Source organism: Rattus rattus, chromosome 8, assembly GCF_011064425.1.
Source record: "Rattus rattus isolate New Zealand chromosome 8, Rrattus_CSIRO_v1, whole genome shotgun sequence".
Classification (NCBI taxonomy): domain Eukaryota; kingdom Metazoa; phylum Chordata; class Mammalia; order Rodentia; family Muridae; genus Rattus; species Rattus rattus.
Genome location: NC_046161.1, coordinates 17366617 through 17393918, shown reverse-complemented (window position 1 = coordinate 17393918; position 27302 = coordinate 17366617). Strand labels below are relative to the sequence as shown.

The window sequence follows — 27302 nt, the reverse complement described above, 5'->3', positions numbered from 1 at the left end:
CATGGCTCCAGCTGTGTATGTAGCAGAGAATGGTCTTGTTGGGCACCAATGGGATGAAAAGCCTTTGGTCCTGCCAAGGCTGGACACCCCCCCACACCTCCCCACCCCCGGTGTAGGGGAATGTCAGGGCCAGGAGGCAGAAGGGGTCCGTGGGTGGGGGGGAACACCCTCATAGAAGCAGGGGGAGGGGGGAGGGGATAGGGGGTTTATGCATGGGAAACCCGGAAAGGGGATAATAGCATTTGAAATGTAAATAAAAACTATCCAATAAAAAAAAAAGAGTGAGAGAGAGAAATACATCTCTGGCTAACTGCACTGACCGCTCTCAGAGTGGACCAGGGTTAGATTCCCAGAACCCACACGGTAGTTCACAATCATCTGGTACTCCAGTTCCAGCTGAGGTCACACAGTACATTTACACACGGGCAGATAAAAACAGTCATAAAAAAAGAGGAAGCAGAGAAAGGAGGAAGTGGTGGTGGTGGTGGTCTCGTGCTCATATTGTTGCTGCTTGGATAGATCCTTCTGCCCTGCTCACCATGTATTTGTTTACAAACATTGTTCGTGCGAGCTTGTGTGTGTGTGTGTGTGTGTGTGTATCAGGGGCTCTAGGGCTTTAACTCGGGTCTTCAGGCTTGGCAGCAAATGCCTTTCGCTGCTGAGCTAACTCTGTAGTACATATTGGAGATTTTCTTTGGTTTTGGTTTTTTGTTTTGTTTTTGTTTTTGTTTTTGTTTTTTTGGAGTTGGGGTTTTTCGATGTAGTTCTGTGTGTCATGGATTTAAAACCAGTGATGCGGTGGTGGGCACGTGCCTTCAATCCTAGCACCTGAGAGGCAGGGATCTCTAAGTTGAGGCCAGCCTGGTCTACTGAGCAATTTCCTGGACAGCCAGGGTTACAAAAACCCTGGGTCTCCAAAAACCAAGCCAACGACAATAACAAAAACTGGGTCTCATACAGCATTTGTTGTTCTCAAATCTCGTCCCACCCCAGTGTAGAGAGGATGACATTGAACTTCTGGGCTTTCTCTAGCACTCCAGTGCTGAGACTACAGGCATGTGTCCTCACACTTATGGTGGTTGGTGGTGCTGGGGTGGAGCCAGGACGTCCAGCACCGCTGGCAGTCCACGAACTGAGCTACAGGCTATTTATGAAAGACTGTTCAAGGAAGGCCTGTGTGGTGGGACTTAGGCTACTGTGTTTAAAAGGGTGGTGGTGGGAGAGGTTGGATGGGTAGAGATAGCTCTGGGAGCCTCAAGGCTGGGTGACTCTGCAGCCGCAATACCTTGGTGTAAGCCACCAGAAGCTTAGGTTCCAGGACCTTCGCCTACTGACCTCACTTTTCCGCCCGGCCCTGCAGCCCTCCTCTGCGTTTCCGCCCTCACCTCGAACGTCCAATCGGAGAGGCCTCATCGATTCCGCTTGCCGCACCAACAAATCACGACTAGAATAATCCCCCATCATCAACATACTGAGCGCCACCGTTCTTATATATGACCAATAGGAGTGTAGGACCGTGAGCTGGGCGGGACGGACTGCAGCCGAAGGGCATGCGCATTTCAGGCAGCCAATGGCAAGCGGCGCATAGGCGGTGGACTTCCAGCGGCTCCCTGTGGTAGTGGGGCGGGGTCCAGGGTCCCAAGTCTGAGTAACTCCGGAAACGGTGAGTGCTGAGGGTCTCCTCTGGGAAGCTGGCAGGGAGGAGGCTGGGGACTTGCCAGAGTTAACCCTTCCCCAGAGTGGGACTGGTGTGCTGCCTGGAAAATGCACAGTGCAGTTGTCGTCTGGGCCAGATGGGTAGGCAAGTTTTCAGGCAGTCGGCGGGGAGAAATGCAGCTTCTGCAAGTACAGACTACTTGGATGGATTTCGTCTTCAAAGCTGAGCCTGGATCTTTGAGAAGATCCAGGAAGGAGGGAAGGAGCTCTCTTTTTTTTTTTTTTTTTTTTCGGAGCTGGTGACCGAACCCAGGGCCAAGCGCTCTACCACTGAGCTAAATCCCCAACCCCAGGAGCTCTTCTAAAAGCCACTGGTACCTACCTTCTTTCCTCAAGAGAAACCTGGCCCAGAGAGGAGAGACGTTCCGACAGATCTTACTGTAGGTGTGCCTACAGCCCCACAAATTATTAAGGCTGGCGGGCTCAAGGTTGGGCTTGCTGACCTGCGAGTCCAACACTGGGGAGGCAGAGGCAGGGGGATTGCTGTGGGCTCTAGGTTAGTCTAGGCTCTATAGTAAAATGCTGCCTCAAAATAAAAAGTGTGTGTGTGTGTGTGTGTGTATGTGTGTGTGTGTGTATGTGTGTGTGTGTGTGTGTGTGTACAAGGGTGTGTGCGTGTGTGCTCACGAAATTGAGTAGAGCGCATTATCTCTGCATTTAGAAGACTGAGGCAGAAGGATCACTGTGAGTTGGAGGCCAGTGTGAACTACAGTGTGAATTCCAGGATAGCCTGGGCTACACTGTTAGACCAATGTCAAAAACATAAAATAAAGAATGAATGGGTATTCCCTCAGTTGGAAAAGTGCCCGCAAGCACAAGGACCCGAGTTTGAATCCCAGCACTTACATAAACTGGAGTGTGGCAGCAGCCATGTCACCCATGTCTCTAGGAGACAGAGCTCCTAGAGAGCCCAGCCGAATCAGTGACCTTGGTTTAGTAAGAGCCTGCCTCAAAAACCAAGGTGAAGGAGCAGGAGAGATAACTTAGGGTTAAAGTCATCTTTAACCCAGAGGATCCAGACTTAGTTCCCAGCACCCACATGGCAGCTCACAGCTGTATATAAGTCCAGTCCCAGGGGATCTTACTCCGCCTTCTGGCTTCCATCGGTACCAGGCACAATGAGGTACAGCGCAGACATGTGTAGTCACAAGGCTTACACATATTTCAAATCAATAAGGTGGAAACCAGGCAGCCATGCTGTGAGCCTTTACTCCCAGCACGTAGGAGGCAGAGGCTGGCGGATCTCTGAGGTTGAGGCCAGCCTGGTCTACAGAGCAAATTCCAGGAGAGCCAGGGCTACACGGGGAAACCCTGTCTTGAAAAAGCACAAAAATGTAGAAAGTAATAGAGGAAGGACCTAATGTTCACTTCGGGCCTCCATGTGTATGTACGGGAAGCAGACTTTCACACTTAGGTACGCAGGCATGTACACACTGTTCATGTACACCTATGCATACACTATGCACACATCCATCCACCATATACACACGCATATAAAATGTACATATATACCTTACACAATATATACTTGTATATACTCATATACTATCCATGCATGCATAATTTATGTACATACATGCTTATGCCATGCACACATATGCCTGCACACACACGCATACAACATGAATATATATATATATATCTATAACACGCACACATGTGCATACTATGAACATACTCATACACCTTGCACACACGTGCATACAATATGAATATATACACCTATAACACACACTTGCACACTATGAACATACTCATACACCCTGCACACATGTGCATACAATATGAATATATACACCTCTAACATGCATACATGTGCACACTATGAACATACTCATACACCTTGCACACACATGCACCATGTTTATACTTTTTTGTTTTGTTTTATGAAATGGTTTCTGTGTAATTCCAGGTGTTTGGAAACTCACTCTGTAGACCGTGCTGGCCTTGAACTCTGAGATCTCTGCCTGCCTCTGCCTCTTGAGTGCTAGGATTAAAGTCGTGTTCATGTGAAACCTTGTTTCTTAAATGTGGGGACCCAGGTGAGCACCTCCCTAAGGGAGTCAGAGCAGCCCCAGTCTCTTACAGGGGTGGATCTGGGGCACTGAAGGGAAAAGTAAAATGGTAAAGCTCATGACATAATTAAGTTACACACACTTATGTTTGTGTGTGTGTACTTATGTAGTTTAAGTGGAGGACAACTCAGAGCAGTTCTCTCCTCCCACTGTGTGAGTTAAAGGGATTGGACCCAGGTTGCCACGTTTAACCACTAGTCCCTTTACCTGCGGGCCATCTCACTGGCCCTAAAATGTAGTACTGCTGTTCGGTGGTCAGGGGATGAAGCCTAGGACACAATGCATACGGGATACATGCTGTGCTGCTCTCAACTCCTCCGCCCGCAGCGGATTCTCTTTGTGTCCTATTTGGTTGTTGTTATTCCTGTCTAATTCAGGTCCTGCTGACCCAGTACCATGCCATGTGGAACCAGGTTGGAAGATCTTTCCATAGCAACCGTCTCAGCATCTTTAATTTACCCGGGGAAATGGAGGACCAGAGAGGTTAAGTGCATTGCCTGAGGTCACACAGAAAGTTTCAAGCCGCACTGCCAGGTCTGTTGCATCGAGCCCGCCTGTCCTCAGGGACTATGGTTCAGAGTAGATACTGACTGATTGCCTGATTGATGAACTGCATGCCTCTGTGTGATTAAGACAGCATCTCACTGTGTGACCCAGGCTGGCCTTGAACTCACAGAGTCATCAGTGAAAGGCATGCACCACTGTGCCTGGGTTGAACCTATTTTATTTTTGTTTATTATTGTTAAGGTGTTTTTATAGGGATGTGTGTAGCACATGTGTAGGTCAGAAGACAGGTGTTTTGGTCTGTTCTCTCCTTCCATCCTGGGGTGCCAAGGGTAGAGCTCAGCTTACAGGCTTGGCAGCAAACACCTTTAACCCTTGAGCTGTCCCCTGAGACAGGATATTGTGTAGCCCTAGTTGGCCTTCAATACCTTCCATATCCGAGGGTAACCTTGAATTCCTGATCTTCCTGCCTCCCTCTGAAGTGCTGGGATAGCAGGTGAGTGCTCCCCTAACTGCACCTCAGGGTAGCTTTTCAGACTGTTGAAAGATTACTGAAGAGAAAGTGCCCGTCGGGGACTCCTGCTCAACAGTCGGGAAGCAGAGGGAGGCACAGTCAGGAGGCTTTTTGCACTCTGAGGCCAGCTTGAGCAAGACAGGTGGGCCACTGTGTGAGTCTGACCTTCCAGAAACAAGACAGGAGGCTCATTCTGCTAAAACTGTTGTACATCTGTAGTTCCAGTTGCTCGGAACACTGAGGCAGGTGGATTGCTTGAATATATTGAAAATCAGCTGGAAAAAAGTATACTAAGATCTTTTTCAAGGGTTTGTTCAAACTAAATAAATATTTCTCAGGCGGTGGGTGGCACATATTCTTCCCTCCGTCCTTCCCTTTTCCTTCCTTTCTTTCTGTTTTTTTTTTTTTAAAGATTTATTCATGGGGGCTGGAGAGATGGCTCAGTGGTTAAGCGCACTGACTGCTCTTCCAGAGGCCCTGAGTTCAATTCCCAGCAACCACATGGTGGCTCACAACCAAGAGATCTGATGCTCTCTTCCGGTATGGATGAAGACAGCTACAGTGTACTTATATATAAAAGGGGTTGGGGATTTAGCTCAGTGGTAGAGCCCTTGCCTAGGAAGCTCAAGGCCCTGGGTTCGGTCCCCAACTCCAAAAAAAAAAAAAAGAAAAAAAAAAAAAAAGATTTATTCATTTATTATATATAAGTACACTGTAGCTGTCTTCAGACACACCAGAAGAGGGCATCAGATCTCATTACATACGGTTGTGAGCCACCATGTGGTTGCTGGGAATTGAACTCAGGACCTCTGGAAGAGCAGTCAGTGCTCTTAACCACTGAGTCATCTCTCCAGCCCTCTTTTTGTGTTTTTTTGTTTTGTTTTGTTTTTTTTTTTTTGGTTTTTTTGTTTGTTTTTGAGACAGGGTTTCTTTGCATAACCCTGGCTATCCTCGAACTTGCTCTGTAGACCAGGCTGGCCTCAAACTCAGAGATCTGCCTGCCTCTGCCTCCCCGACTGAGAATTGTTTTTTTAAAAGAAAACAAATAGAACCTAGTTAGATGACTTCAAAGTCGAACGTTGAGTACATACCACGCTTCCAGAGAACTGGAATTCTAGTCTCAGTACTCGCATCAAGTGGGTCATGACTGCCTGTAGCTTCAGTTCTGTGGGAGTCGACACGAATGCACACACACGCACACACACACGCACACACACACACACACAGAAACAGTACAGTAGTGAGCTGGAGGCAAACCTGGGCTATATGAGACTGTCTTAAAAAACAAAATGAAACCAAAAGTATAAGATGTCTTGCTCTCACTAAAGGTTGGGGTGGCTGGCGGGTAAGTATTCCTGCCTGTCCTCAGCCAGCACCGTGAATGGTGATGAGCATGCCTCTGTGTGGGCGGAGAGCCGCCTCGGAAGACGGCAAGGCAGATGGCACAGAAGCTCAGCCCCTGGTGCCCACAGGACGGTTGATGGTGCTGCTGCACTGGCCCGGGCCTGAGGGCGGGGAGCCCTGGGTCACCTTCAGCCAGCCATCTCTGACTGCAGAGGAGATGTGCATCCACATCGCACACAAAGTCGGTGAGTACACAGCCCTGGGGAGTAGCTGATGCTGTGTTTCCCCATCACTGGACAAAAAGGAGTGAGCTCGAGCACCGCTTATGTCAGGGCCAGGGATGGAGAACTCTGCTAAGCCAGGCCCGTGATCCCAGAACCTGGGAAGCTGAGGCAGGAGGATCCTCACAAGTTCCAGGCCAAACTGATGACACCAGAAGACCCTGCTTCAGAAAACAAATCTTAGGCTCAGTGATAGAGCTCCTGCCTAGACTTCCCCAGTGAAGGGGCTGGAGGGACGGCTCAGCGGTAGGAGCACTGGCTGCTCTCCCAGAGGACCTGGGTTCAATTCCCAGCACCCACATGGTAGTTCACAACTGTCTGTAACTCCAGTTCCAGGGGATCTGGCACTCGCACACTCATACACGAAGGTAAAATACCAATGCGCATCAACAAGTCTTTTTTTTTTTTTTGGTTCTTTTTTTTTTTTTTTTTGGAGCTGGGGACTGAACCCAGGGCCTTGCGCTTGCTAGGCAAGCGATCTACCACTGAGCTAAACCCCAACCCCCAAACTATTTATCTCATCTTTGGTTCTCCCCCCACCCCCCACCCCACCCCGGAGCTGGGAACCGAACCCAGGGCCTTGCGCTTCCTAGGCAAGCCCTCTACCGCTGAGCTAAATCCCCAACCCCTCAACAAGTCTTAAGAAAAAAAAAAAGAATTCCCCAGTAAGAGGCTGCCATCTGACCCAGTGGTATAGCCACCACCTAAAATGCCCCAGTGAGGGCTTAGGGTGTTTACCAGTTTGTGCAAAGTTCTGATTTTCCAGCCTCTGTGTATTCCCCAAAGTCAGGTTGCTAACACCGTTAGGCCATACCTCCCCGCACAGCTTCTTTCAGTCCCAATCACACGTCAGTGGTCAGCAGTACCACCCTTAAGTTCCACTAAGAGGTGACTTTGGTGATATTGGCTGGCGAGCGCTGGGACATGGTCAGACTCTCCCAGGATTCCTTTATCTCCATCAGAACTCCCACCTTCTACTTCCTGCCTTTTGATAAGAGGCCACCAGCTTTTCTTTTTTTTTTTTTTTTTTTTTTCGGAGCTGGGGACCGAACCCAGGGCCTTGCGCTTCCTAGGCAAGCGCTCTACCACTGAGCTAAATCCCCACCCCCATCCACCAGCTTTTCATTGGCAGGTGATGCTCCCACACAGTGCACAGAGATTCTCTCTACACCACAGAGAAAATGGTCTCCACACAGGTCCAGAGCATACGCTCTGTTTGAGGAACCAAAAGACCTTCGGACTGACAGGGTCTAAGAACTGGAAAAGGGAACTAAAAATTGAAACTCAGGGATAAGACTGTCACTCAGCTGGTAGAACATTGCCCAGCACGCGCAGAACCCCCCCCCACACACACACAGAACCCTAGCTTCTACCCCCAGCACCACAAGAGCCAGGTGTGACAAGGCTCGCCTGTCATCCCTGTACTCTGGGAAGTGTAGGCAGGAAGCTCAGGAAGAAATTCATGGCTATCCTCAGCTACAGATGGACTTCGAGACCAGCCTGAACCCTGGGAGCGCTGTGTTAAACAAGAGGAATCGAAAGCAAGCGTCAGGGGCTGGAGAGAGGGCTCAGTGGTTTAGAGCACTGATTGCTCTTCCAGAGGTCCCGAGTTCAATTCCTAACCACATGGTGGCTCACAGCCATCTGTAATGATATCTAATGCCTTGTGGTGTGTCTGAAGACAGCTGCAGTGTACTCACATACATAAAAAAAAAGAAAGCAAGCATCAGAGTCAGAAGCCAGGCCCAGGTGACTCAGTGCCGAAGAGAACGGGATTTCTCCACAGAGAATAGGGAGCCAGGGGAGGCTTAAGCCAGAGAGTAAAGCACATGGCATATGAGAAGGCTTTTACAAGTGAGGTACCATGTTTTATCAAGCCCTTAGTGAGGACAACGTGTAGTAACCTTGGAGAAGAATTTGTGTTTACCTGGTTTTGCTATTTGTGTTTTGAAACAGGGTCTCTCTGTGGAGCCCTGGCTGGCCTGGAACTCACAGAAATCCACCTGCCTCTGCCTTCTGAGTGCTGGGATGTACCACCATGCTCAACCTGGTTTTTTTTTGTTGTTGTTGTTTTGTTTTATTTTTGTTTGTTTGTTTTTTGAGCTAGAGTTTCATATAGCTCAGGACAGCCTCCGAGTTCTGGGATTACATGCCATTTAGTCCAGTGTCCCTACCCAAGCTGCAAGGAAGCTGGGAAATGTAGTTCTGGGAAGCCTGGGCCTGGTGGAAATGCTGAACTACTTTGTGCGTACATCAGCATTTGACAACTCACAGATGGGAGGGGGCCTGGGAAGGGCATGTGCCAGGAGTCAGTGGGTTGTAGGATTCTCAGGATCTGCAGATGCGTGGCTTCAACTTCCTCCCTCCCATGTTCCAGGCATCACTCCACCCTGCCTGAATCTCTTCGCACTCTACGATGCACAGGCCAAGGTCTGGCTGCCCCCGAACCACGTTCTGGACACATCCCAAGACGCAAGCCTGAGGCTCTATTTTCGAATGAGGTGAGTAGGGAGTGTATATGAGAGAGTGTGAATGTGTGGTGTGTGCTTGGGTGTGGTGTGTGTATATGTGTGTGTGCACGTGTGCCCATGTATCCACGTGCCACAGCATCAGCGTAGAAGAAAACCCAGTATATCCACGGTGCCATGGTCTCTCGGATCAAACGCAGGTTGATTTTGGCAAGTACCTGTCCCACTGCCTCCTCCTGGTTTCCTTCACCCTTTCCCTTCCTGCAGGTTTTACTTCCGGAACTGGCATGGCATGAATCCCCAAGAGCCTGCTGTATACCGATGTGGTTTCCCAGGGGCGGAGACTTCCTCAGACCATGCAGAGCAAGGTGTACAGCTCTTGGACTCTGCCTCATTTGAATACCTTTTTGAGCAGGTATGAGCAGGAATGGGGAATTTAGACCATTTCAGGGGACAAAGGAATGGTTAAGGACTCCCTTCCACTTCTAGCTCCACTTCGGCTCTATATTACAGCTCATACCAGCTGGGATCTTTTAGCTCTCTTTACTAGAAGAACTTGGGGTGAATGAGTGCTAGGATTGATTAGTGATGTCTGTCATGGTCTTAAAATCCTGCAGGGGTGGTATCTTGGTCTTAGGAAAATGCTTATCTCTTCCCTCCCCTCTAGGATACTAGAGTTTGTTGGCAATAGAGCAAAAACCTCCCCACACCTCTTTTTCTATCCCTCCACCCCTCAGGGAAAACATGAGTTCATGAACGATGTGGTATCTCTGCGGGACCTGTCTAGCGAGGAAGAGATCCACCACTTTAAGAATGAGAGCCTGGGCATGGCTTTTCTGCACCTCTGCCATCTTGCTCTCAACCGTGGCGTCCCCCTGGAGGAGATGGCCAGAGAGATCAGGTGACTGGAAATGGAGTAGGAACCAGGAGTAAGTGGGTGCTCTGGGGTCCCAGAGTGGACCCCTCATGTTGCCTTCATTCATCCAGCAAACATGTATTGAGCACCTACTGTGTACTAGTTGTAAGTGTTAGGACAGAATATCAGCTTAGCAAGTTGACACATTGTAAAGCAGATTGGGTCCTAAAGGAAATACAAACCCAGGGGCTGAAATGGCACAGCAGACCTGACTTTTGCACAGAACCTGAGGTCAGTTGCCAGGACCTCCATTGGGTGACTCACAACTGTCCATAGCTCCAGGGGCTCCAACCCTCCTGACTGTTTTTTTTTTTAAGACTTATTTATTTATTATATATATAAATACACTGTTGCTGTCTTCAGACACCAGAAGAGGGCATCAGATCCCATTACAGATGGTTGTGAGCCACCATGTGGTTGCTGGGAATTGAACTCAGGACCTCTGGAAGAGCAGTGAGTGCTCTTAACCACTGAGCCACCTCTCCAGCCCCAATACACATATTTTTTAAATTTAGATTTTATTTATTCATTTCATGTACACGGCTCTATCTGCATGTACACTTGCATACCAGAAGAAGGCGTGAGATCCCAGTACAGGATCTCATAGCGTGAGACACTATGTGGTTGTTGGGAATTGAACTCAGGGCCTCTGGAAGAGCAGACCACTTAACAGACCTAGTAACCTCTGAGCCATCTCTCCAGCCCCTCGTGACACTTTGAATCCCAGCACCCAGGAGGCAGAGGCATAGTGGAACTCTGTGAGGTCAAGGCCAGTCTGGTCTACAGAGTGAGTTCCAGGACAGCCAGGGTTACATAGAGACCCCGCCTCAAAAAGAAAAGAAAGAATTAATCCCATAAAAGCCAGTCCTACAGAGGTGGTGTTCTCTGTCGGTGCAGACTTCTGGAAGGCACTGTGGGGCTCAGATCTCAAATCTGAGGCAATTTCTGGAAGCTCAGTAAGGGTCTGTCTCTGGCACAGACCTAGTCACAGCAACCAGTAGTATGCTGAGACAGGAGAATTACAAGTTGTAGGCTAGTCTGGGCTACAGTGTATATGACCTGGTCCTTCCAACACCCAAATAAGCTAAGAGTATTTGGTCAGACCTGTAATTATAACACATGGGAGGTACAGCCAGGAGAATCAGGAATTCAAGGTCAGTGTCAGCCACACTGTAAGTTGAAGAGCAGTCCAGGGTGTGTGAGGCCTCATCCCCAAGACACAAGACACAAGACACAAGACACAAGACACAAGAGCAGTCTGGGGCACATGAGGGCTCATCCCCAAAACACAAGAGCAGTCTGGGGCACATGAGGGCTCATCCCCAAAACACAAGACAATAAATTAGGGCCAGATGTGTTGTGTTGTGCACCTGTAATTCTTACACCCAGCACATAGAACTAGGAAAATCTCTTCAAGTTTGAGGTCAGCCTTGGCTACACAGTTAGTTAGCTAGCCTGGGCTAAAGTATATAATATAAAAACCATGACAAGGAGCTGGAGAGACGGTTGATTGCTTCTGAGCACTGGCTGCTCCTGCAGGGAACCTAAGTTCAGCTCCAGCACCTGCATGTCAGCTCACAACCGCCTGTAACTCCAGTTCCAAGCTCTCTTCTTGTCATCGTGGACACATGTATGTGTGCAGGATCATGTGCACCCATGCACACACAGAGAGAAAAACAAAAATGAAATAAAACCACTTGAGAGAAAGTTTCAGGATATATAGAGTTTCGCTCTGCAGTGCTGGGGTTAAGGGCAGAGCCATGGTGCTTTGGATTGGGTTCTTCATGTCCACATTCCTGACCCGGGCCTTATTGTCTGCATTAAGCAGCAGGAATGCCCAGCCACTCACCGTGCCACCCAGGCTCCTGACCTGTCCCCCTGTCACCATTACAGCTTCAAGAACTGTATCCCTCACTCCTTCCGTCAGCACATCCGCCAGCACAATGCGCTCACGCGCCTGCGTCTCCGCAGAGTCTTCCGCCGCTTCCTGCAGGCCTTCCAGCCTGGCCACCTCTCCCAACAGGTTGTGATGGTTAAGTACTTGGCCACCCTGGAGCGGCTGGCTCCTCGTTTTGGCTCAGAGCACATACCCGTGTGTCATCTGGAAGTTCTGGCCCAGCCTGAGAGGGACCCCTGCTACATCCAGAACAGTGGGCAGAGCATTGGGGACCCAGGCCCAGAGCTGGCTTCTGGGCCAGCCACCCATGAGGTACTGGTGACAGGCACCGGAGGTATCCAGTGGCGTCCACTACAGACCCAGGTGAGCAGTCACCATAGCTGTAGCCCCTCAGGGGAGCTCATGTGAGCTTCTCACCTGGCTTTAGAGGCCTGTCAATCTGTCCTGTTTCTGTCCCTGTGGTTTTTAACCCTCCATTTATTTGTGGGAGGCGGGCGCTGGTGTCCCAGAGTGTCCATGTGGAAATGAGATACTAAATGGGGAAGCTGGTTCCTCTCCTCTGACCATGTGAGCTCTGGGGACCAAACCCAGGTCATCAGGCTTTGGAGGCAAGCACCTTTACCTGCTGAGCCATCTCATTGGCCCTTGAGGGGTATTTATTTATTGGTTTTCTTGAAACAGGGTTTCTCTATGTAGTCCTGGCTGTCCTAGAACTCTTGGCCTCAGACCCACAGAGATCCACTGCCTCTGCCTCCCCAGATCAAAGGCGTGTGCCTCCACCGTCCTGCTGAGGGTTTTTTATTTTTATCTTTTGAGTTAGGGTCTCATTCGGTACAAGCTGACCTGGGACTCAGCTGTACTGAGGCGGAAGTTGAACTCATGGTGCTGCCCCTGCGGGGGAGCTACAGGCTCCAGCCCAGTTTCCTCCTGTTCTTTAAGGGAAATCAAACTAGCTCTGCCTTGCTCTGTCTCTCACCCCCAACCCAACTTTGGTTTTTAGGACTCTGAGAGAGGTCACAGCAGAAGGAATCCCCAAGGCAGCCGGTCTGGGAAGAAACCCAAGGCCCCTAAGTCTGGAGAGCACCTGGCAGGGAGTCCCCAGGAACCACCTTGGACCTACTTCTGTGACTTCCAGGACATTTCCCATGTGGTACTAAAGGAGCGTCGCGTGCACATCCACCTTCAAGACAACAAGTGCTTGGTGAGACCCGCGGGTGCTAGGTTTTGGTGGCAGAGGCTAGGTCATGTCCTGCCAGGCCCCCTGACTGTGTCCTCCTGGCCCCACAGTTGCTGTGCCTCCACTCCCAGGCCGAGGCCCTGTCCTTTGTGGCCCTGGTCGATGGCTATTTCCGCTTGACTGCTGACTCCAGCCACTACCTGTGCCATGAGGTGGCACCCCCGAGGCTGGTGACTAGCATCCAGAATGGCATCCACGGGCCCCTGATGTGAGTGATGGTGTCCCCCGGGATGCCAGGGTTGGCACTGCAGGAAGCCGAAGCCAGAATTCTAGGAGACATTCACACATACACTGGCGGGGCATGTGCACACAGGGGCATGTGCAGCCCACGTAGGGTGTGTGCGCGTGTGTACAGCTACCATCACACCTAGGTACGGCCCGCAGGCCAGTTAGCTGGGGGCCACATCAGTGTGTCTGTCACTGTGTCTAACTGTCTGGCCTCTGTATGACGCCTTTGGTCCTCATTTTCATCATTGCTGTTGCCACCTCTAGGATGTCAAGGCCCTTATGCTTGTTCACTTTTCTTTCTTTTTTTTTTTTTTATGGGTATGAGCACACTGTAGCTATCTTCAGACACAGCAGTAGAGGGTTTTAGCCACCATGTGGTTGCTGGGAATTGAACTCAGGTCCTCTGGAAGAGCCGGCAGTGCTCTTAACCACTGAGCCATCTCTCCAGCCCGCTAGTTCAGTCCCCAGCTCTGAAAAAAAAAGAAAACAAAACAAAACAAAACAAAACAAAAATTAAATTGTAAGGATTTTCTTAAACATTTTAAATTATGTGTGTATGCTGGCGTACCTGAATGCAGGTGCCCACAGAGTGCAGGGGCATCGGATCCTCCTGGAGCTGGTATTATAGGTGGTCGTGAGCCACCCGGTGTGGGCGCTGGGAACTGAACTTGGGTCCTCCTGAAGAGTAGAAGCCCCTTTAATGACTGAGCCATCTCTCCAGCTTTTAAAAATTGAATTTTAAAACATGTCTAGGGGAAATGACTGGATGAAGAGCTTGCCTTCTCGTGTGAGGCTCTATCTGCACTTGGGCCCTAAGAGACCCACAGCTCAGCGGCGCGTTATGGTCCAGGCATTCCTATGGTGCCAGGGGAGGTAGAGATGGACTCTCTGGAGACCAGTACTGTCCGGTATACATGGCAGCCCGCAATAGACTCCGTCTGCCTCTAACAGCAGAAGTGAGGACTGGAAGCTGAGGCCGTCCTCTGACGTGAGCAGTGTCGTGCACACATGCACAGATGTAGTGACAAGAGTCTAGACTGGGTCGATAGCTCACTGGAGCAAGCCGTAGTGCTTTCTAGCATGCGAAGCCCTTGGTTCAATCCCCAGCACTGTGTGAACTGGGCATGGTGGTGTATGCAGGTTTCCCAGTGCCACAGGACAGTCTACAGCACTCGACTCTCCTACCGTCTTGGTACCGGGGGATCAAACTCAGGTCATCAGACTCGACAGCCAGCACCTGTACCTATTGAGTCATCTTGCTGCCTCTTGTTTTGTTTCGTTTTGAGAATGCGGCTCCAGTGTAGCTGAGAGTGACCTTGAACTCCGTATCTTCCTGCCTCTGCCTCCCCATGCTAGGATTAGGGACCTGTGGCTACCTCCTACTTTTTAAGTTTTGTTATTGCTGTGGCTGGGGTTATAATTTTATGTGAACCATTTGTTGGTTTGGTTGCTTGTTTATACATTTGCACCACATGCATACCCGCTACTCACAAAACCTGGGAGTTACAGAACAGTTGTGGACCCCTTTCTGGGTGCCAGGAATCAAACCTGTGTCCTCTGGAAGAGCAGCCAGTGCTCTTAACGTCTGAGCCATCTCTCCAGCCCATCATGTCTGACCCCTCATCATGGAATGTAGGACATCACATGAGCCTCAGAGGGGACAAATCACACAGAAATGGTGTCCCCACATGGCCCTGTGACCTAGGGTGATGAACAGCAACCATGGTCTGTAGTTTGGGGACATGTGACTATCTCTCTACTGTAAATCACCCTGTCCTTTTGTGGCTGTATCTAGGCGTGACCCGTGTGACATCAGATAGCTGTTTCCTGCCTCAGCATCTGTCATGTTGTCAGTGGCTGTGTTTGATGTTAGGCACACGGGTTTTACTCTCTGTCAGTGGTCATTTATATGTATAGAGATACGTGTGGACTTAATGTCGGTGGTTCTGAAGGTTTTTACACATTACGTATTTGAGGGGAGGACATGCCATAGTGTACGTGGGGAAGTCAGTGGGCAACCTGCGGTTCTCTCCTCCTATCACGTGGGTCCTGGATGCTGAACTCAGGTTGTCTCGCTCTTAGCAAGTGCCTTCCCCACAGAGCCTCTTACAGATTTTCTGAAGGTTTTGCATGCATGTATGTGCACATAAGGCAGTCAGAGGTTGGCCTTGAAGTCTTCCTCAGTCATTCTCCATGGGTTTCTTTTTATTTTCGTGTGTGTGTGTGTGTGTGTGTGTGTGTGTGTGTGTGTGTGAATAAATTCCAGTGCCCATGGAACACAGGAAAGGCATGGAACTCCCTGGAGATGGAGTCACAGGTGTGGACCACCACACCTCCTTTGTCTGACTTGTCTCCCAGCTGGTGTGTGTATCTCTGGGACACTGTCTGGCATGAGTCCCACAGTGACTCCAAGAGGCTTGACGGTGCACCTGTCCTCCTCTCCCAGGGACCCATTTGTACAGGCCAAGCTGTGGCCAGAGGATGGCCTCTACCTGATCCAGTGGAGCACCAGCCACCTGCACCGACTGATCCTCACCGTGGCCCATCGAAACCCGGTGGGCCTGGGGTCAGGTGGAGGGCAAGGGAGGTACCCCCTTCATAAGCTGGACCTGAGCCCTGCCTGACCCCCTCCCACATCTGCCTCCACAGGCTCCGAGTAACGGCCCTAGGGGCCTACGCCTCCGAAAGTTCCCCATCACCCAGCAGCCCGGAGCCTTTGTGCTTGATGGTTGGGGCCGCTCCTTTGACAGCTTGGGGGACCTTCGGCAGGCCTTGCAGGGCTGCTCATTGCGAGCTGGTGATGACTGTTTCCCCTTGCACCACTGCTGCCTGCCCCGACCAAGAGGTGAGTAGGAGAGTGAAAGGCCCAGGGTAGGGATGACACTCTTCCCTGAAGCCAGCCCACGAGGGCAATGTCCACTCCTCTGCCTAGAAATCTCCAACCTTGTCATCATGCGGGGGTCTAGGGCCCACACCCGGCCGCTCAACCTCAGTCAGCTCAGCTTCCACAGGGTTCACCAGGATGAAATCACCCAGGTAGGTGTTGTGTGGTAGGGCGTGCACATGGGGGGGGGGGGCAGGGTTACCTGCTCTCCAGTGCCACTCTCACTGCAGCCTGTGCCGCTCCTTACAGCTGTCCCACTTGGGCCAAGGCACAAGGACCAATGTGTATGAGGGCCTGCTAAGTGTGGGAGGCCCCGATGAGGGCAAAGTGGACAGTGGATGCCCCTCTGGGCCCAATGGGGGCAGTGGGCAGCAGCTTCGCGTGGTGCTCAAAGTCCTCGACCCTAGTCACCATGATATCGCCTTGGTAAGTGTGCAAGGCCGACCCTGGGGTATCTGGAGAGGACAACTGGGAGGGATGGGGTGGGTTTGCAGACCTGCCCTGCCCTGTCTCCACAGGCCTTCTATGAGACTGCCAGCCTCATGAGCCAGGTGTCACACATGCACCTGGCTTTCCTGCATGGTGTCTGCGTGCGTGGCTCAGAGAGTGAGTGCAGCCCTCCCACCCAGCTGGGTTCGCATGCTACCCCTTCACACTCCCCAGCTCATCACCTTTTCTGTTTAATGGTACTGGAGATGGAGCCCCGGTTTTCATTATGTAGGGTAAACACTCAACCCACGAGTGACATCCCCAGCCCCTCACTCTGGTATTCCAAGCAGGAGCTCTTTTGTTGAGCTACACCCCCAGGTCCTCACTGGAGGATTCTAGGTAGAGGCTCTGCCTCTGAGCCACACCCCAGCCATCTGACCATCAATCTGTGCTGTAACCCTGAGACCAGACTTCGACCTACAGCACATGCCCACTCCTCACTGCATAGCAGCCCTCGGCTTACATCCTAACACTGAATCATACTCTGACCCTCCCCCTTACCCTGTCTCCTTGCTATGCCTACTCTGCCCTGTCTGCTCTATGTGAGTCTCCATCCTTCCCAGAATTCCTTCTTGCATACATCATATGTCCTCCAATCCCTTCATCACCACGGCCCCAGGCAGGTCCCAGCTCTGTTGTCAGTCATCCTGTGTGTCCACCCTGCTTAGACCTCTGTTCCTTCTCTGCCTGTCCTCCAGCCTTCTTGTGCAGGCTGACCCCAGTTGTGACTGCAGTACCCTCATGTGTGCCCCTTGATCCTGCTTTCCAGCCTGTGCCTGGCCCACCCCTCTATCTTGATGTCACTTCTGCACCCAGTGTCCTGGTCCTGGAGACAGAGCTAGGTGGCTGCCCCTCTAGCAGCTAAATCTTTGCAGATATCATTGTAGCGGAATTCGTAGAGCACGGTCCCCTGGATGTGTGGTTACGGAGACAGAGAGGCCAAGTGCCCATGCCCTGGAAGATGGTCGTGGCTCAGCAGCTGGCCAGCGCCCTGAGCTACCTGGTATGTGGGCCTGAAGGGGTACTCGTCAGTGAGATGGTCGTAGGTGCCCTGGGGATCAGAAAGGGAGGCCACACTAACCGGAGTTATGAGTCGTGACTCCCAGGAGGGTTGTCCACAAGCTTGACCTCTAATATGCCCCAGCCATTGCTGTTCTGTCACTGTGTCTCCTGAAGGTCTTCTCTCTTTTGTATCCTCACGCTCAGTTCAGCGGCCCCAAGAGCAGGGCACCAGGCTCTGTGCCAGACCCTGCACACTTATCACACTGTGAACTCTGGGGCCTGACACCTGAGTTGGAAGAGACAGCGTAGATCTTTCCCTATCTGTGGGTGCTCCAGTCTCCTGTAGAAAATGGGATATGGGTGAAGCCAGGAATAATGACATGGTGACACATCCCTGCCATCACAGCTCCCGGGAGCCGAGGCGGGGAGATTTGGAATTTAGCTATTCTCAGCTATACAGTGATTTTGAGAATAGCCTGGGCTATACAGTACCCTGATGCAAGCGTTACAGTGGGGCCTGGGGGTAGAGCATCTGCCTCACATGGAAAAGCCTGGAGTCCATCCCAGCCCTGTCAACAGGGTGTGATGTATCCCTAAGACTTAGCACTGGGGAGGCGGAGGCAGGAGGGCCATCTTTTACAGTATAAATGTCATGAAAATGATGCAAAATCTTACTACTTTTTTTTTTTTTTTTGAGGCAGTGTCTCACTGTATGGTTTTGACTAGTCTGGGACTTGCTATGTAGACCAGGCTGATCTTGAACTCTTAGAGATCTACTTGCCTCTGCCTCTGCCTCTGCGAGTAACAGGCACACGCTCATTCTCCAGGAGGGTCAGTTTTGATCCTACCTCAGTTTGAAGATGGCCTGTGTTTAGAGAGGGCTAACGGTACTGAAAGCCGTCAGGATTGAGCAGGAGGAGCTGGAGAGATAGTGGTAAATGCTTACTGTACAGCCGTGAATCGCATCCCTCAAAGCTCACATTGAAAGCCTGTATCCCTCGCACTGGAGAGGCAAAGACAGGAGGATCCCTGCCTGGCTAGCTTCCCCAGTCAGTGAGCTCCAGATTCAATGCGAGGCCCTGTCACAAAGAATAAGGTGAGGGGCAACTGAGGAAGACCGTAGCATCCATCCTTAACCTCCACACATATGCACACAAAGCAGCATATAGCATACACATAACACAGAACTGAGGGTCAGGTGAGGCACAGTTACACTTGGGAATGAGGCAGAATTTGAAACGGGTGGGCGGGGCAGGCCTCACCTGACAGTGAGGAGGTTGCCGTGAGGAAATCTTGGGAAGATCATTTTCAGGCGTGCGAGAGTGCGTGCATGCGGGAGCAGCCTGGGCAAAGGGGTGTGCCTGGCATGGGTAGGGTCTGCAGTGGGGTCTTCTGGCTTTTTGTTCCTGGCTAAGAACCTTGGCTCCTAATGTGACCGACCTTACTGTCATTTAACAACGGTCATTTTCACATGGCTATCCCTTTGGGGAGGAGCCTTACAGGGTAGGGCTGGCCGGTGGGCCCAACCCTGGGAACCATACACTTTCCTCTCCTCTGCCACCCCAGGAGGACAAGAATCTGGTTCACGGGAACGTATGTGGCCGGAACATCATGCTGGCCCGCCTGGGGCTGGAGGAGGGTACCAACCCCTTCATCAAGCTCAGTGACCCTGGCGTGGGCCAAGGCACCCTCTCCAGGGAAGGTGAGTTCTGGAGCGGGGCTGGGCCAAGGGATGGCCTTTCTCTGTCCTTTCCATGCCATGGCTGACCTGTGACCTATGCTCCCAGAGCGGGTGGAGCGCATCCCCTGGACAGCTCCGGAGTGCCTGTTTGGAGGGGCCAACAGCTTGGGCACTGCCACGGACATGTGGGGCTTTGGTGCCACCCTCCTTGAGATCTGCTTTGATGGGGAGGCACCTCTGCAGGGCCGTGGTCCCTCCGAGGTAAGTCCTGAGGATTTCCATGGGTCTGGAGGATTCCGGGCTCTGTCTAAGTGGCTGAAAGGGTTCCTAAAGGGGGGATCATCAAATGCAGAACCTGGCTCTTGCGCCAGGCCAGCCAGAGCAGCCTTGATTCCAGACACAGCTTTTGCTGGGGGTGGGGGGTGGAGAGTGCATTAAAGCAGCTGAGCTGAGGGCAGGGAGGAAGCCGGGATGCTGGGAGAAGTTGGTAGCTACCCGCCCCACTCTGCAGAGCCCACTCCCAACTCTTTAGTCTTTACTATGCTTAAGCTGCTTTCTCTGTAAAGTGGGCATAAAAAGACTAGGTCCTGGTCCGAGCTAACCCTGTTGCTCGCTGTGCCTTCGTGGAAGATGTGGGGTAGAATGGGGCGCTCACTTTCTGGGGTCAACACCCCCACAGAAAGAACGGTTCTACACAAAGAAACATCAGCTGCCAGAGCCCTCAAGCCCGGAGCTGGCCACACTCACCCGTCAGTGCCTGAGCTATGAACCCGCACAGAGGCCATCGTTCCGCACCATTTTGCGGGACCTCACAAGACTGCAGCCACAGAGTGAGCCAGGGCCCCGGGAGGGTGCAGATGGCGCGGGGGGGGGTGTCCCCTACCAATGCAGGCACTGTACATCCAAGGCCTCAGCACTGGGGCGTGGTGCAAGACAGTTTCATACTCACCCAAGGGTCTCCGGGTAAGAGGGATGGTGAGGACCTGGGCATGGGAAACTGTTTGGGGAGCAGCCAGGCTCTAACTGCTGGCTTTGACTCTCCCAGATCTAGTGGGAACTTCAACTGTGAACTCGGACTCACCAGCATCGGACCCCACCGTTTTTCACAAGCGTTACTTGAAAAGGATCCGGGATTTGGGTGAGGTGAGGCGTTGGCTGGAGAGCGAGAGTAGGAATGGACAGCTGGGGTGTAGGGTAGAGATTGGGGGAGAGGCTTGAAGATTCGGGGAGGGGGAGAGCTGGGTTTGGGGCTCAGATGCTATGGAATGGAGTCTTCAGGGCTGAGGACTATCTGGAGACTTGGGCTGCTTTAGAGAGGTGTGGTAGGGCCTGGAGACTGAGGGGTAGGGCCACTCTGGGAGGAATTTAGGGCTTAAGGAAGCCTTACTTAAGAATAGTTTTGAGAGCCAGACATGATAATTTATGCTAGCACTCAGGAGGAAGAGTCAGGCACATCTCTGAATTTGAGGCCACCTTGGTCTGCATATCAAGTTCCAAGGTAACTTGAGCTACAGAGTGTGAGTTTAAAAAAATAAATTGGGGTTGGGGATTTAGCTCAGTGATAGAGCACTTGCCTAGCAAGCGCAAGGTCCTGGGTTCGGTCCCCAGCTCCGAAAAAAAGAAAAAAGAAAAAATAAATAAATAAATAAATAAATAGTTTTCTGATGGGGGAAGTGATAAACATTCCTCAGGTTTGAAAGAAGGCCCAGGGAATTGGAAAAAGACCTAAGTAAGCCCCAAGAATTTTGTTTCACAAGGAGTAAGTAGGGCTAGCACGCTCTACGGCCCGGAATGACTCTCCTGCCCACTTGTGCAAGGGTCACTTTGGCAAGGTCAGCCTGTACTGCTATGACCCGAACAATGACGGCACTGGCGAGATGGTGGCTGTGAAAGCCCTGAAGGAGGGATGTGGTCCCCAGCTCCGCTCAGGCTGGCAGCGGGAGATCGAAATCCTGCGGACGCTGTACCACGAGCACATTGTCAAGTACAAAGGCTGCTGTGAAGACCAAGGTGTGCACCAGCTGGCCATGGTGTGCATGGGGCAGCCACGGTGTGTGGGTGTGGCTGTTCCGTCCACCCAAGATCTCTACACTAGGGTGGAGGTGGGAACCATCCTGGCCTGACCAATTAGCATTACTCACCCTCCGTGGGGGCGTGGCTGGGCAGCCTTCTTCTCAGTTGGGGGGTGTTACTATGTGGGGGAGAGGTAGGATGAAGAAAAGCCCCTAGCATGCAACAGGGTTCTGAGTAGGTCCATAGGGCATGGACCTGCCCCAGCATGCACGGGTCTTGATCATTTCTCCCTACACGGGAGGAATCTGTGCAGAGCTCAGGGCTCCAGGATTCAGAGACTCACAACCCTTCTGCAACATCGCCCTTGGTCTCTGCCTCACAGGGGAGAAGTCTGTACAACTGGTCATGGAGTACGTCCCTCTGGGCAGCCTCCGAGACTACCTGCCAAGGCACAGCGTGGGGCTGGCTCAGCTCCTGTTGTTTGCCCAGCAGATCTGCGAGGTGGGATGGCCGGGCCCCTTCTAGAGTGGAATCTGCTGCGGCGGGTCTGTTGGGTCCAATAGGTTCTATTCCTGTCCCTGCCCTTGTCCTTGGACTAGATTGCTTTCACTCTTTTGTGTCCTGGTCACCTGGACACAGCCCCTTGGGCCTCACCCTTAATCCCTACAGTTTCCTTAGGACTGGACGCACGCACCTTTTTGGCGCCTCCCATTGAACCCGGGAGGCCAGCCTCCCTCCCATCCCCATCCTCTGTGTAGCCTACCGTGCCTGGCCTAGTAGCTACAAGCCCCACACGAAATCCTGTAGAGGACCGCCTATTCCTAGAACCAGCCATCTCTGCTAGGTCCCACCCACCAAGTCCCACCACCTACCTCTCTTGTCAGTTTCTGTCCAGCTTAGCTTGGCTCTGAAAGCCCCACTCCTAACCTTGTAGAGCACTGGTTCTCAACCTTCCTAATGCTGCAACCCTTTCATACAGTTCTTTATGTTCTGGTAACCCCAACCATAGAATTATTTTCATTGCTACTTCATAACTTTAATTTTGCTACTGTTATGAATTACAGTGCAAATATCAGATAGGCAGGAAATCTGATACTCCATCCCTTGTTGAAAGGGACATTGGACTCCAGGGGTCATGACACATGGGTTGAGAACCACTGTTATAGAGATTTGCACAATCCTCCGTTTGACCTTCCCCGCAAAGCCCCGCCCCTTGCAACTCATCCTCCTACCTGGCTTTGCTGGCTTAGCTCCAAGCCCCGCTCTGGCTCTCCCTTTGCTTGCTCAGGCCAGGGCTCAGCCTGACTCGCTCTGCCCCACCCCAGGGCATGGCTTACCTGCACGCTCAGCACTACATTCACCGAGACCTCGCTGCGCGCAACGTGCTGCTGGACAACGACCGGCTGGTCAAGATTGGAGACTTTGGCCTAGCCAAGGCTGTACCTGAAGGCCACGAGTACTACCGAGTGCGCGAGGACGGGGACAGCCCAGTATTCTGGTGATCAGGAGCGGGCATAGTCTGAGGGGGCAGGGTGGAAAAGACACTGGGATGCAGAAGGAAGGTGGGCGGGGCTTAGAGATGAAAAGGGCGTGGCTGAAGCCCAGTGGGCGGGGCCTAGGGACAAAAGGGGCATGACTAAAGTCCACTAGGCCAGTTTGACTTGGCTTAGTCTGTCAGTAACCCCTCAGACTGTGCCCTGAAGGGTGAGGTCCCAACTGGAACTCGGGTCCTTTCCCCTGCCTGTGAACTCCAACTCCAGTCAGACAGTCCTGAGCCGCCTCTGTTTCCAGGTATGCCCCAGAATGCCTAAAGGAGTGCAAGTTTTACTATGCATCTGATGTCTGGTCCTTCGGGGTGACCCTTTATGAGCTGTTGACATACTGTGACTCTAGCCAGAGTCCCCCCACGGTGAGCAACAGACATCCCACTATACCCTTGTGCCTGGCAGTGTGGGGAATCTGTTTTGTTTCTGTGGAGTTTGTTTGTATGGTTCTTTCCCACCCATTTATCGCCCACATGTCACATCACACAGGTAGTGGAGGGCGTTTGGCACCAGATGTATAAAGTGAGGACATGACCACTGCAAGGTGTGGTCGAGGAGAAGGTTCTTATTGTAGACACAAGGGAGAAAGCAGCCAGAGGCATCCGAAGAGTCCAGGACAGGGAGAGAAAGTAGACTAAATATGGCTAAGAGGGGCGGGAGGGGCTGGGAGGGACCAAGAGACCAGAATGGCAGGTTATATAGGAATGAGAAGCTGGGGAAATAGAAGCCCATGAGCAGAAGTTTAGGGTAGGGATGGGGTAAGAAGAGTGGAGAGGAGCCATGATGTCATCATGGAGCCTGTAACAAGACAGACATGACCCTGAGGGAGCCTGGTGGCCAGCATGTACCCTGGTACATGCTGACAGAGGCAGGAGGACAGCTTGCAGGAGCACGTGGTCCCCAGGATTGGACTCAGCACAGAGCACCTTTATCAGCTTGTCTATGTCACCAGCCTTGTTTTAATGATTTCTAAAAATCACATTTTTTTTTTTTTTTGGTTCTTTTTTTCGGAGCTGGGGACCGAACCCAGGGCCTTGCGCTTCCTAGGCAAGCGCTCTACCACTGAGCTAAATCCCCAACCCCTAAAAATCACATTTTATTTACGCACTGGGGAGGAGCACATTGTGTGGAGGCATACATGTGGAGGTCAGAGGTCATCGGGCCCGGTGGAAGGTGCCTTTAGCCAGCCAAGTGCCTTTGTTTTAGAACGGAGCTCCTTTGGGGACTCGGGCTGCCCTAGGACTCCCAGCCTTCTAGCCTCACTCAGCGCTGGCACTGCAGGACAATCTGTCATTGCTATTTTACGTGTATGGCTGCTTTGCCTAGCTGTGTGTCTGTGCACTGTCTATGTGCTGTGCCAGGAAGGCCAGAGGAGGGCATCAAGTCATCCAAAACTTCAGAAACAGCCGGTGTGAGCCGCCATGGGATGCTGGGAGTTGTGAGCCGCCACGGGATGCTGGGAGCTGACCAGATCTCTGCAGAAGCAACAAATACTCTTCTCCACGGAGCCGTCTCCCCCTGCAGGGGAGGTTTTAACTGAAATACCACTGAAAAGTCCTGGTATTCACTGTGCCGTGGTAGAGTCCATGTGAGTGAGACGTCTGCTGTTGCCAGGAGCCAGTGTCCAGCTCCATCCCACATTCACTGTGGTGGTGACTGAAGCTGGCTGCGCTGTACACAGTGACCCCTGTCCTGCTGTCACTCGACATCCCTCAGTCACAGAGATCAAGGGACCCTCTCTTTCTGCTCTAAATTCCTGTGACTTTTTCTGATGGGCCCAACCAGTTCATGTGTCCATTTCACAGTGAATCACTGAAAGGCTTTGGGTTACAGTGATTGGTTAGCTGAGAGCTAGGGGAAGAAGCCAGGAGAGCATTCGCTCCAAAGACAGCTTTTCTCCTCGGCTACTCGGGTCAAGGCAGGAGAATCCCTTGAGCTGGAGAGGTGAGGACCAGCCCATAGGGGGATCATTATCTCAAGCAGCAGGTGAGGACCAGCCCGTAGGGGGATCGTTATCTCAAGCAGCAGTTTTAAAGGAGGCTGGAGCTGTGACTCAGTTGGTAGAGCACTGGATGGCGTGTATGGAGCCCTGGGTTCCATCCCCAGCCCAGCATAAAATGGACGTGCTTGCCTTCCCAGCACTGGAGGTAGAGGCAGGAGGATCAGATCAGGAGTTAAAGGTTAGCCCGGGATACCTCAAAATAGTGCCAGGGCTGGGGACATGGCTCAGTAGTTAAGCACTTGCTTTGCAACCATGAGGAGATAAGTTCGGGTCCCCAGAACTCATTTGACTGTCAGAAGGGCATGTTGACCTGCTTTAAATCCTTCCAGGGAAGGCAGAGATGGGATTCCTAGAGCAAGCTGCCGAGCCAGGCTATTCAAATCAGGGAGCTCTGGGTTTGATTGAGAGACCCTGCCTCGGTGGATAAGGTGGAAGATGGTATCCAACATGATTCCTGAGCTCAACCTCATATCTCCATATTAATATTAGAAATCCATATTAATGTATGTGCTAGAGCATATGCCCCCACACACATGTGCCTACACACATGCAGACGTGTATGTACATGGTCTGGGCATGGCTGTATGAGTATGCAACATATTACCCAAAACTGTGGGAGGGAGACAGAATCTAGACCCTGTCTCAGGGACTAAGACAGGCACAGAGTGGGACATCTTTGTCATCCTCTGGCCTTTCCATGTATATGCATCCTGCCTGTGCATGTGTGTGTATGTGCCCACACACACTAGGAAGCACGGGTCACTGGTCCACAGCTTGTGCAGATAATGGCCGTCGATTGTGCTTTAGAAATTCATCGAGCTCATCGGCGTAACCCAGGGCCAGATGACTGTGCTGAAGCTCACAGAGCTGCTGGAGCGAGGGGAGAGGCTGCCGCGGCCTGACAGATGTCCCTGTGAGGTGAGTCCCGACAGATGCTCCCCTTTCCCACCCTCAAGTCAGGGTAAATGGCCTCACAGCCCCATTTCTCCTGCAGATCTATCACCTCATGAAGAACTGCTGGGAGTCAGAGGCCTCCTTCCGGCCCACGTTCCAGAATCTTGTGCCCATCCTTAAGACAGCACAGGAGAAGTACCAAGGCCAGGTGCCTTCAGTGTTCAGCGTGTGCTGAGAGTCAAGGGCATCGGGGAACAGCCCCACAAAGGCCTCCACACACCCTATCCCTTACTCTGCCTAAAACCCCACCTGTGAACTAAGTTTCCTTCCTTGGCCCTGAGCCTGGCTATGACCTGAACAGACCCTGGATGTTCAACAGGGCTAACTGGGAGTCCTGGGTCTTTTCACAGTTGAGACCTACTGTCTTTTTCATTAGCTGGGAAGAAGCTGTTTGCTTTGCTGGAGGCCTGAGGGTTTCGGGGGGTCCATCTTCAGGAAGGTAGCCTATCGAGCTGTGCAAGCAGAATGAGACTTCAAAAGAAGCTGTGACACTTCTGATCACCCCTAAACCAGCAGCCAAGCTGCAGTGTGACCTGGAGAGCCTGTGCTTAGCATGGGTCCCTAGCTGGCTAAGCCACCAACTAGATCAGTTCTGGTATACAGAAGGCACTCAGTAGCTGCTTGTTAGAAGCTGGGGAGATGGCTTGGTCAGTGAGGGGCATTCAGAAGTGCTTGCCTTGCAAGTAAGCACAAGGCCGTGAGTTCAATTCCCAGAACCCACGTTAGCTCTGTGTGGTAGGACATGCTTCTTGTCCCAGTGCTGGGGAAATGGAGACAGGCAGCTTTGTGGACCTCACCGGCAAGAAGCCTAGTCCATTCAGTGGCGCTCAGGCCAAAAAGCAAAACAAAATGGTGGAGCAGTGCTTCAGGAAGAATACCCAGAGTTGTCCTCTGACCTCTGTACAAACATGTGCACACACACCTGCACATACATATGCATACACACACAGGAAGGCCATTTGTCACATATGTAGGACTGCCAATTTTACCCTTTCCTTCCTGTGTAACCTCAGGAAAATGTCTTGACCTCTCTGGGCTTCTCATCTCAGCCATGGGGATGGTCAGCCTTTCTACCTCATAGAGCTGATGATGGGTTCCATTTAAACTGCTTAGGAGAGACACAGATGAGTGTTTAATAAAGTTTATGTTTATTGCTATTCTGGTGTTTTCTTTGGGTGAGGAGGTGAGATTCAGAAGGGTTCTAGGGAGGGAGGTGGGGAAGTCATCAGCTCTCCAAGGTTTTCTAGAGACTTCACATAGGCTGGTCATGGTGACTGAATCCTACCGAGCAGTGACAGGCTGGGCGCGGGGCTCAGAGATAGCGCTCGTAGCCCTTGATTCCATTCCAAGGATCACAAACGAATTAAAACATCAGAAGTGAGTTCTTAAGCCACATAAAGTCTGAAGGCTGACTTTCTAACGGCAGTGAAGCCAACTCCTGACGCTGACATGAGGACATATACCAGTGCTCACTAGCAAGCTTGCTGTTCACTGAGATGCGGGTCAGCATCAGCACAGATTCTATCCATATTGCCTGGAACTCACTGCCCTCC

The 27302-nt window shown here is 51.7% G+C and overlaps 1 protein-coding gene across 1 annotated transcript; it reads left to right on the top strand.

Moving 5' to 3' along the window:
• Positions 1 to 1567: 1567 nt before the first annotated feature.
• On the top strand, positions 1568 to 26906 carry Tyk2 (tyrosine kinase 2). Its single transcript, XM_032909765.1, has 25 exons — positions 1568 to 1663; positions 4169 to 4325; positions 6138 to 6398; positions 8812 to 8935; positions 9170 to 9317; positions 9640 to 9803; positions 11712 to 12078; positions 12716 to 12916; positions 13003 to 13160; positions 15627 to 15735; positions 15830 to 16025; positions 16113 to 16216; positions 16314 to 16490; positions 16583 to 16670; positions 17429 to 17556; positions 19122 to 19257; positions 19343 to 19497; positions 19916 to 20066; positions 20282 to 20379; positions 21054 to 21246; positions 21632 to 21750; positions 22575 to 22747; positions 23041 to 23158; positions 25603 to 25713; positions 25790 to 26906. The coding sequence occupies exons 3-25, from the start codon at positions 6191 to 6193 to the stop codon at positions 25922 to 25924; spliced, it is 3561 nt and encodes a 1186-aa protein (XP_032765656.1). The 5' UTR covers positions 1568 to 1663; positions 4169 to 4325; positions 6138 to 6190; the 3' UTR covers positions 25925 to 26906.
• The last annotated feature ends 396 nt before the right edge of the window (positions 26907 to 27302 follow it).

What these genes read in the sequence shown, in the direction of transcription:
- Tyk2 (XM_032909765.1), top strand. Translation starts at nt 6,191, where the DNA reads ATGGTGATGAGCATGCCTCTGTGTGGGCGGAGAGCCGCCTCGGAAGAC. An exon ending in TTGAATACCTTTTTGAGCAG is followed by an intron (nt 9,318 to 9,639) that starts GTATGAGCAGGA and finishes TCCACCCCTCAG; the next exon opens with GGAAAACATGAGTTCATGAA. An exon ending in CCGTGGCCCATCGAAACCCG is followed by an intron (nt 15,736 to 15,829) that starts GTGGGCCTGGGG and finishes CTGCCTCCACAG; the next exon opens with GCTCCGAGTAACGGCCCTAG.